This window comes from Dipodomys ordii, unplaced genomic scaffold (genome assembly GCF_000151885.1).
Source record: "Dipodomys ordii isolate 6190 unplaced genomic scaffold, Dord_2.0 Scaffold121, whole genome shotgun sequence".
In the NCBI taxonomy this organism is placed as follows: domain Eukaryota; kingdom Metazoa; phylum Chordata; class Mammalia; order Rodentia; family Heteromyidae; genus Dipodomys; species Dipodomys ordii.
In genome coordinates, this window is record NW_012267337.1 from 1,851,913 (window position 1) to 1,863,150 (window position 11,238).

At 39.8% G+C, this 11,238-nt stretch overlaps 1 protein-coding gene across 1 annotated transcript in view; it reads right to left on the reverse strand.

Moving 5' to 3' along the window:
• Nucleotides 1-11,238, reverse strand: part of Supt16h (suppressor of Ty 16 homolog (S. cerevisiae)) — a 57,433-nt gene that overhangs the window by 2,569 nt on the left and 43,626 nt on the right. The window contains exons 22-25 of the mRNA XM_013029693.1: nucleotides 9,647-9,816; nucleotides 1,589-1,718; nucleotides 686-815; nucleotides 474-551 (exon numbers count right to left, since the gene is read on the reverse strand). Of these exons, the coding sequence (XP_012885147.1) occupies nucleotides 474-551; nucleotides 686-815; nucleotides 1,589-1,718; nucleotides 9,647-9,816 (508 nt within the window). The remainder of the gene's footprint in view (nucleotides 1-473; nucleotides 552-685; nucleotides 816-1,588; nucleotides 1,719-9,646; nucleotides 9,817-11,238) is intronic.

The following is an 11,238-nucleotide window of genomic DNA, read 5'->3' on the forward strand; positions in this document are numbered from 1 at the left end:
GACTGGCAAAAAACAAAACAAACAAACAAACAAACAACAAAAAACCATAAAAAGGGCCAGGCACTGGTGGCTTACGCCTGTAATCCTAGCTACTTAGGAGGCTGAGATCTGAGGATTGCGGTTCAAAGCCAGCTGGAGCAGGAAAGTCCACGAGATTCTCATCTCTAATTAACCACCAGAAAACCAAAGTGGTATTGTGGCTCAAGTGGTAGGTAGAGTACTCACCTCAAGCTGAAGAGCTCAGAGACAATGCCCAGGCCCAGAGTTCAAGCCCTTTGACCAACAAAAAACAAAAAACAAAAAGAACCCCCCCACCAAAGAAATACCCCCCCATATAAGTAGAGCTGTGACTCCAAAGCACTTTTACGTGTTCTTTTGTTATTTTCTATATACTTTCCAGTATAGATATGTGTTAGAAATTTGTACTTACATAAAAGAATAAATAGATCACTTAGAACAAGAAATTTTCAAACCTTTTCGGGCTTCTTCTTCCAGTTCATCCCAATCCTTTCCACTCTCTTCTTCACTACCCAAAGATTCCTTGGAATAGTCTGGAATGACAGTGATTACAAATTAGTCATAACAAGAATGGGATGACAAAATTTTTCCCTTAGAAAAACTAGTTTCTATAAAATTCTTGGATTAAGTTAGCCCTGATAGTTTCTTTTTTCCTATGTAAGCAAACCTGATTCTTCTGCTTCTGAAGAATAATCTTCATCACTGTCTTCCTCCTCTTCTTCATAATCATCCTCTGAAGGATTAAAAGTCTCATCTTCGATCTCAGACTCTGAATCTCCATCCTCGGCATCACTCCCCTAGTTCGAAAAAACAAAACAAAAATATATGCACCTTAACAAATTAATGAATTAATTTGACCCATTTTAGTACACCAAAACCAAAACCAAACAAAAAAACATAAAGACACCAGTGGCCAAGAGATAAAATGACTTGTATAGCTGAGTGCTGGTAGCTCAGGAGTATAAGCCAAGATATTCAAGAGGTTAAGATCCAAAGGACTACAGCTAGAAGTCAGTCAGGCTGAAGGCATGGCTCAAGTGGTAGACTACCAGCATAACAAGCGAGGCCTTAATACCAACCAAAAAAAAAAGCATAAACTACTAATAAGTTGGAGTTATTAGATCCTTGTGGAAAATTAATGACACACTTTGTAATAATGTACAATGCAAAGACGGGAGGACCTGTTTTTATTTATTTTTTAATATGCCCTAAATTATTATTTTTCTAAATAAGAAGAGCAATTTTTATAGTTTCAAAGCATCTCTGTTAAGGTCTACCAATGCCCAATTCGTCATTGATCTACAAAAATAAACTGAAGAAACAAAACCAAGCTGTGTTCACAGCTTCGTTTAGTTGGTCTGGTCTTTTTTTTTTCAAGGTAAACATAATAAATTTATTTGAAAATGAAAAAGTAAAGCTATGAAACAAAGTACAGAGACTCTCTATCAGGAGAGGGGTCCAAAGAGGAGACCCTGGTTTGATCATTTTTATGCTACTTACATATTCTCCTAGTTGCCCAGAGTATAGCAGGAAACACTGAAGAACAAAAAAGAAACCCCCACTCACGCACCTCACCCTCAGGTTCCAAAAAAGACCAGCCACCTTGCTCGAAGAAACCTTCAGGGTCATCAACAATGGTCTTCATGATTTTAGTCCAGTTGAGAGACTGCACTCCTTCTGTGTACTTTAGGTCACAGGAACTATAGTGATATAAAATGAAATCTGAATGCAATCTATATTTTCTAAGAATCTCTATTATCAACTTGATTATTAGCATCTTAGAAATGCAGATTATTTTGTAAAGGAGAATATTCTTCCCACTATGCCACCACAGCATGCCCAAAGACTGATATATCTGATCTCTCAGAACATTTAACCTTCATAACAGCACTTAATGCATTCATCCTTCAACCAAATATGAGCTCATCCTCTCTCTTCCTGCTTATCGCGATTCTGGTCTTTATCATGAGTAGTCTTAAAATATAACCATATCTGTGATACTCATGTCAGCTCTGATCATTTATAATTAAGAAATAGGAATAATTTCTACCAGCCCTAGCTTCCTCTCTTTTCCTAGGTCTTGTTTCTATGATGAAAGATTTATAAAGACAGAAGCACATTTTTTTTTCTTTTGTCAGCCCTAGGGCTTGAACTCAGTAGGCACTGTGACTGAGCTTCTTTTGCTCATGGCTAGCACTCTACACTTGAGCCACAGTAATACCTCCTGCCTTTTCTGTTTATGTGGTACTGAGGAATCAAATCCAGGGCTTCATGTATGCTAGCAAGCATAATACCATTAAGCCACATTCCCAGCCCCAGAGCACATTTTCTAAGTAAGTGCCTGCATTTATAAGATGTTCAAATGATGCTACTAACTTCTATTGAAGACTGCTAAATTACAATGGGTGACTAAGGAGAGAGGACAAAAGAAATGACAACAGGAAAAGTAAAAAATAAAACTAGTGGGGCTGGGAAGGTGGCTCAGTGGTAGAGTGCTTGCCTTGCATGCATGAGGCCCTGGATTCTATTCCTCAGCCACATAAGCAGAAAAAGGCCAGAAGTGGCCCTGTGGCTGAGGCGGTAGAGCCTAGTTTTGAGCTGAAGTGCTGAGGGACAGTGCCCAGGCCCAGAGTTCAGGCCCACAACCGACAAAAAAGAAAAAACAAAAAATTAAATAAATAAAACTAGCATAAAACTAATATAAGATTCATAGGTAGCAATCTACTTCAGGCAATATTGCATATACAATAAAACTTCTACTTCCAGCCATAACTGAGTAAATGAAGACCCATTCCATCTTATACAATTAGCCAAACAAAAAGGAAACAACAGTTTCCAGATATTGGATAAAAGGCAGAATAAAAATGTGGCCCTTGAAATATGGAAACAAAGAAGGATTTGCAATCCTTGGCTGTAGTAATAAAAAAAACAGCTTGGTACTGGCACAAGAATAGGCCTAAGGGCCAATGGAATAGAAGACTCAGAAATGCAGCCACAGATCTGTTACCACCTAATATATGATAAGAGAGCCAAAGGCACAAGATGGAAGAAAAACAGCCTGTTCAACAAATGGTGCTGGCAGATTTGGCCACACACGGGCAGAAAACTGAAGCTAGATCCTTATATATCACCCTGAACCAGAATCAATTCCAAATGGATCAAAGACCTCAATTTAAGATCAGTTAACTTGAAAATATTACTGGAAGGGAAAAGGGAAACATACAAGAAGGGATAAGGACAGGGCTCCTTGACACAGGTCCAAACTTAAGTAAAGATCCTGAATCACAACAAATCAAAGAAAGACTGGATAAATGGGACTGTATCAAACTGAAGAGATTAAGCATGGCAAAGGGCATAGCTAGTAAGATAAACAGAAAACCCACAGAATGGGAGATCTTTTGTTTTGTTTTTTTGTCAGTCGTGGGGCTTGAACTCTGGGCCTGGGCGCTGTCCCTCAGCTCTTCAGCTCAAGGCGAGCACTCTACCACTTGAGCTACAGCGCCACTTCCAAGAATGGGAGATCTTTAGTAGCTATGTACCAGACAAGGGCCTCATATCTAAAATATACTTAGAACTCAAAAAATTAAACTTCCCCACAACAAATCCTCAAAGAAACAACAACACAACTGATAAAAGGGCTAAAGACTCAGAGACTTCTCAGAAGAAGAATGGCCAATAGACACCTGAAGAGATATTCAACATGTCTGGCCATAAAAGATGTGCAAATTGAAACAATGAGATTCTACCTCACCCCAGATAGAATGGCCATTATCAAGAAAACTAACAATAATAGATGCTGGTGAAGATATGGTCAAAAAAGGGAATGCTACTACATTGTTAGTAGGCATGTTCAACTACTCTGGAAAGCAGTATAGAGGTTTCTCAAAAAACTAAAAAAACACAGAGCTTTACTATGATCCAGCATCCCATTCTGGAGGTGTAACGCACCACAAATCAGGCCACATTAAAGCCACCAGCACAACCATCTTCACTACAACAGTGTTTACCATAGCCAAGATATAGAATCAATCCAGATGCCCCTCCGTGGACAAAGGATCAAGAAAATATGATATAAATACACAATGGAATTCTATGCTTCCATCAGAAAGAATGACATTGTCCCATTCCTAAGGAAACAAAGACTTAGAAAAATTTATAGTAAGTGAAGTAAGCTAGATTCAAAGAAAAAAAGCTTGCATTTGTAATAATTAGAACATACCTATAAATCTACAAGTAAACTTAATGGATAGTAAAAGACAAAAAAATTACACTTGGACATGATAAATTAAACAGGACTCTATAAACATTCACACAGTGAGATGAAAGGAGGATATTCTTAGAAGAGGATCAAAGGGCTCAATAGCTATGTGCATATGATCATGTAAAATACCTATTGAACTCCAAGAAATGGAAATAAGAGGTTTTTAACTTTACTTTTTGCTTTATTCTCACTGTTTTCCCCCTTTGTCACTGTGTTTTTTAAAATTTCTGTACCTTTTGTTTTTTATGTACATTTATATGATTTGGGGGAGGGTAAGTGCAAGCAAAGAAATGGTGGGACAAAGGGCAAACTAATGTAGCAGTGCTACTAGACACTATGTTGAAAATGAACTATACAAATTGTGGGGGAGGTGGGTGGGGAGGGAAGAAATGGAGAGGGTGAGGGGGAAGAGGTGACATAGTTCAAAAAGAATGTACTCATTACCTGATTTATGTAACTGTAGCCCCTCTTTACATCACCTTTACAATAAAAAAAAAAAAAAGATTGGCTGCCTGGTGCCAGTAGCTCATGCCTATAATCCTAGCTACTCAGGAGGCTGAGATCTGAGGATTGTGGTTCAATGCCAGCCTGGGCAGGAAAGTCCATGAGACTCTTATCTCCAATAAACCACTCAGAAAGCCAGAAGTGGCACTGTGGCTCAAGTGGTAGAGCGCTAGCCTTGAGCTGAAGAGCGGAGGGACAGCGCGCAGGCCCATAGTTCATGACTGACAAAAGAAAGATCTGTTTCCTAATAGCATCATTTTTTGTGTGGAGTCAGTTCATAAGCTGCTTTGTAAAGGGGGAGAACTCAACCAGAACCTGATGATTTTCAGGAGCTGATACAGGGTAGAATTTGAGGCTGGGACACCTAGAGTTTGTGGGGACAGAATACTGGAGTAAGGAGTTACATAGTTCTGGAAATCTATAGAAGGGTCTCTTCACAATCTGACTTGTGATCTACACACAGGGAAAATTAGGAGTGGGCAGAAAGCATGGGACAGCAGCATGCTAGGCCATTCCTAGATCTCACTCTAGTTTCCATGGAAAGTCCTAAAAACACAGAGGGCATGGGGTACAGTCCTCAGAAGAGTATTACATCATTAGAGAGGCCAATTAGTTCTAGACTATTAAGAGTATTCTCAATTCACACTGACTTCTAAGAAAATGCTTTGAAATCAAAGAGAATTGAGTATGTATCTATATCTATTGTTTATATGCTATAATAGAATCCAACCCTTAAAATTATGTAACAAAATACAGCATCCAACAATGTGAAAGTACAATTTTGGCAGTGAATCAAATGATCAAGTATACAGAGAAGTGGAGAGAAAAAAATACCACTAGCAACAGAATACCACTTAACCAACAGAAACAGATACAGAAAACCCAAAGATGATAAAAATGGAAATAGCAAAGATGTTATCACTATTACAAACATGCTTTACATGTTGAATGAAAGGGGAAAGGAGCATGTTGAGAGAACCATAAAGTATTTTCACATGGGTGCTGGTGGCTCATGACTATAATCCTAGCTACTTGGGAAGCTGAGATCTGAGATCACAGCTTGAAACTAGCCCGGGAAGAAAAGTCCCCATGAGACTCATCTCTAACTAACCCACTAAAAAACCAGAAGTGGGAAGAGGTGCTGTGGCTCAAGTTGTAGAGTGCTCACCCTGAGCTAAAAGAGCTCAGAGATAGCATCCAGGCTCACAGTTCAAGCCCCACGACCAACCAAAAAAAGAATTACTCCTTATGGACTGGGAATGTGGCTTAGTGGTAGAGTGCTTGCCTACCATGCATGAAGCCCTGGGTTCAATTCCTCAATGCCATATAAACAGAAAAAGTTGGAAGTGGTACTGTGGCTCAATTGGTAAAATGCTAGCCTTGAGCAAAAAGAATCTCAAGGACAGTACCCAGACCCTGAGTTCAAGCCCCAGGACTGGCAAAAAAAAAGAAAAGAAAAGAAAAACCAGAAGTAGAGCTGTGGCTCAAAGTGGGAGAGTGCTAGCTAGCTTTGAGCAAAAGAACTCAGGGTCAGTGCCCAGGTCTTGAGTTTCAAGCCCCATCACGGACTCCCAAAAAAGTATTTTCATAGTCTCAGTGTGGGGGGATGTGAAGGCGAGCTAAAGCTAAGGAAACAGCAAAAATATTTTAATATTGGCCAAAATATTTCACCATGTGAAAAAGCAGTTCAATGAATATCAAGAATAAGCACAAAGCTATGCAAAAGCCCCTAATAATGAAAGTGCTAAAAACCAATAAATTCAAAACTATAAAGAAGTCAGTCTGAGGAAAAATGGACAAGAAGAGTAACAGATGTCTCATCAGAAACTGTGCAAGCAGAAGACAACTATGCTACATCTTTCAAGTACTAATAAGATAGAATATTAATCCTATATCCAGCAAAACATCTTTCCAAATATAAGTGAAATAAGGAATTATCAAATCTATTACTAGAAAACCTGTATCTCAAGTGCTAAAGTAAAGGTATCAGGCAGAAGGAAACCTAGAACATATAGAAGCTTGGAAGTACAATGGAATGTAAATGTATCAACAAATTTAAAGCTGTCCCTTATGTAAATTAATATAATTGCAATGCATAATATATGTAACAAAAGGGGCAAAGGAAGTATAAGAGCTTTACCTTACTATCTGAAGCAGAATACAAGGTAAGTTGATATGTAAATGTAAACCTTTAAACTATCATTGGAGGACTGGGAATTTGGCTTAGTGGTAGAGTGCTTGCCTAGCACCCATGAAGCCCTGGGCTTGATTCCTCAGAAAAAGCTGGAAGTGGTGCTGTGGCTTAAGTGGTAGAGTGCTAGCCTTGGAAGCTCAGGGGCAGTGCCCAAGCCCTGAGATCAAGCCCAAGGACTGGCAAAAAAAATAAATTAAAAAAAATATATATGTAAACAAAACAAAGGGCAGAGTATAGTGGATTAGTATAAAGGTACTCCACAAGGAAGGCAATACAGAGGAAAGTAGCAATGAATAGATGGGAAAGACAGAAAGCAAATGGCAAGAGGGTGGTTTAAATCAACCATAATTGGTAAGTATATGAAATCCAAAAGGCCTATTTTCCACCTATTTAAACAGCATTTTAAACATTTTTCAAAATGGGGTAAAAAAGACCCAAATAATGTGCTTTCTTCAGGTAACACTAAAAGGTGGGGGTTGAGGAGATAGCTCAGTGGTAGAATATGCCTAGCACATGTCAAACCATAGCTTTGAACCTCAGCACCAATAAGAAACTAAGTGTTGAGGATACTCACATACAGGTGGCTCATGCCTGTAATCCTAGCTACTCAGGAGGCTGAGACCTGAGAATCACAGTTAGGAGCCAGCCTGCACAGTAAAGCCCGTAAGACTCTTATTTCCAATAACTACCAAAAAAGCTAGAAGCTGTTTTGGCAGAGTAGTAGAGCCTGGCCTTGAGAACAAAAGCTCAGTGACAGTATCTAGGTCTTGAGTTCAAGCCCCAGGACTGGCACAAAAGAAGTGTTGAAGGTGGAGGAAAGGGACAAATGGAAACAGGAGATTTAGTATATTAAAAGTACTTGAGTAGTACTTGTTGTGAGACCCTCATATTACAAAGTATACTAATTAAAAAATAATCTTTTAAAAAGGATGCTAGTGAAAAGAAAGAAAAAAGTATATGCCATGCAAACACTGACCAACTTGAAGGGTTGGGAAGGTGGCTCAGTGGTAGAGTGTTTGCTTTGTACACATGAGGGCTTGGGTTTGATTCTTCAGCACCACATAAGCAGAAAAAGCCGGAAGTGGTGCTGTGGCTCAAGTGGTAGAGTGCTAGCCTTGAGCTGAAGAGTTGAGGGACAGCGCCCAGGCCCAGAGTTCAGACCCCATGACCGACAAAAAAAAAAAAAAAAAACTTGAAGTCTATAGTAATACCATAGAGAGTAGGTTTTAAAACAAGGAATAAAGGTTGAATACATGTTTCAGATTACCTTTGGACAGGAGCCAAGTCTATACACAAAGTCTATCTACATTTTTGTTACTGTTGTTGTTGGTCATGGGGCTTGAACTCTGGGCTTGGCTGTTGTCCCTGAGCACTTCAACTCAATTAGTGCTCTACCACTTGAGCCATGGTACCACTTCCGGTTTTTTGGTAGTTAAATGGAGAGAAGAGTAGTGGGGCTTGAACTCTGGGCCTGGGCACGATCCCTGAGCTCTAGCTAAAGATGAGTGCTTTACCACTAGGGCCAGAGTACCACTTTGGGTTTTCTGGTGGTTTATTGGAGATAAAAGTCTCATGTTGGACTTTCCTGCCCAGGCTGGCTCTGAACTTCAATCCTCAGATCTCAAGCTCCTGAGTAGCTAGGATTAACAGGTGTGATCCACCAGCGCCCGGCTCTATCTACATTTTATATGCACGGTTTATACACAGAACTTCAAAATATTTATATAAGACAATTTTAGTGTGTGTGCATTTCTGACTATCACATGAAGTCACATGTGCAATTTTCCACTTGTGGAATCTTATTGGCAATCAAAAACTTCTAGGTTTTGAAACATTTTGGATTAGTCATACTTAACTAGTATTACCAGTAACAAGAAGTTTTTTTTTTTTGTTGGTCATGGGGCTTGAACTCTGGGCCTGGGCACTGTCCCTCAGCTCTTCAGCTCAAGGTCAGCGCTCTACCACTTGAGCTACAGCGCCACTTCCGGTTTTCTGGTGGTTTCTTGGAGATAGGAGTCTCACGGTCTTTCCTGCCCGGGCTGGCTTTGAACCGCGATCCTCAGATCTCAGCCTCCTGAGTAGCTAGGATTACAGGCGTGAGCCACCAGCGCCCGGCACAAGAAGTTTTTTTAAAGTGATGAAGTGAAGCTGGGCTCTATGAGCTTGTCTATATTCCTTGTACTGAGGACATGAAAATGGTAAGATCACAAGTTCAAAGCCAACTAGGGCTATACTGGGAGAACTTGTTTCAAACAATCTAAGACCAAACAAAAATCCTAGTGATGCATGGGTTAATTTGTCAAAAGGATTATAAGAATCTTAAATGTATATGCACATGGGTAATAAACGTCAAAATATATGCAAGAAAACATGCAGAAGTACAACAATAAGAAATAATTATAAGCACAAGATTTTTTTTTTTTTTTTGGTGCCAGTCCCACAGCCTGGAGGGAGGGACAGAAAGACTTCAAGTTACTTCAAATATATGAGATTTAAAATAACAAATCAAAATAAAAAGGCAGGGTCTTGATATGTTGTTGCCTGGGCCACTTTAGTCTCCCGAGTAGTGAATACTACGCATACCACAGTACTCAGACACCCATAGTTATTATGTGTAAAATAAATTTTATAAACAGGGTTTATGGAGTTAAATGAGCAGATTTACTTACTTCAACCATTCCTTGATAGGGTCAAGAGAGGCTACAGGAATGGCATTAATCATTGTCACTTTCTTGCTGTAGTCTTTGTAGACAATTACCATATCAAAGTTCTTTAGGTGAAACTGGACTCTCTCAAAATGGATCAGTTCTACTTCATCCAATGTCACTACAAAAGGTGGCTGTCAGATAGAAACTGGATCATTATCAAGTCAATTTCTGCCCCCAAACACTAGTGTTTTCAAGATCACTAAGTAAGCTTTTTTTGGAAGGAAGACAGCACATGGCATAGTATACATTAAAAGATTAAAAATCTTCCCTCACTGAGAATACATTCAAAATACAATTAAAAAAAAAAAAAAAGAACAGGGTCTGGGAAGGTGGCTCAGTGATAAGAGTGCTTGCCTTGCATGCATGAAGTCCTGGGTTCGATTCCTCAGTACCACATAAGCAGAAAAAGATAGAAGTAGTGCTGTGGCTTAAAGAGCAGAGCACTAGCCTTGAGCTGAAGAACTTAGGGACAGTGCTCAGGCCTAGAGTTCAAGCCCCAGGACCGACAGGAAAAAAAAAACAAAAATAAAAACCCAAAAAACTAAAACACTTTGAAACCATCATTTTGTTCAATGATCTTTTAAAAATTGGTCGGTCATGGGGCTTGAACTCAAGGACTAGGCACTATCCATGAGCTTTGTCCACTCAAGGCTAGCACTGTATCACTTTGAACCACAGCACTACTTCTGGTTTTCTGGTGGTTCATTGTAGAGAAGAATCTCACAGACTCCTGTGAGCTGGCTTTGAACCAGGATCCTCAAATCTCAGTCTCCTGGGTAGCTAGGATTACATGCGTGAACCATCAGCACCCAGTTCAATGACCTTTTCTAAATATAAGCAAAGTACTGAACATGAAAATCAGATTAATTAGGACCATAACATCTGCCCTTCTGCTTTTTCTCTAATAATTGCTTACTAAAGAGTAAAAGGTGCCAGGCACCCGTGGCTCACGCCTGGAATCCTAGCTACTCAGGAGGCTGAGATCTGAGAATTGTGGTTCAAAGCCAGGCTGGGCAGGAAAGTCTGTGGGACTTTAATCTCCAATTAACCACCAAAAACCGGAAATGGTGCTGTGGCTCAAGTGGTAGAGTGCTCACTTTGAGCCAAAGTGTTCAGGGACAGTGCCCAGGCATAGAGTTCAAGCCCCACAACCAACAAAAGAAAGAAAGAAAAGAAAGAAAGAAAGAGAGAAAGAGAGAGAAAGAAAGAAAGAGAGAGGGAGGGAGGGAGGGAGAGAGAGAGACAAAGAAAGAGAAAGAAAAAGGAAGAAAGGAAGGACAGACAGGAAGGAAGGAAGAGAGAGAAAGAAAGGAGGGAAGAAAGAAAGGAAGGAAGGAAAGGAGAGAGAGAGAGAGAAAGAAAGAAAGAAAGAAAAAGAAAGAAAGAAAGAAAGAAAGAAAGAAAGAAAGAAAGAAAGAAAGAAAGAAAGAAAGAAAGAAAGAAAGAGAGTGGCCGGGTGCTGGTGGCTCACGCCTGTAATCCTAGCTACTCAGGAGGCTGAGATCTGAGGATCGCGGTTCAAAGCCAGCCCGGGCAGGAAAGACCGTGAGACT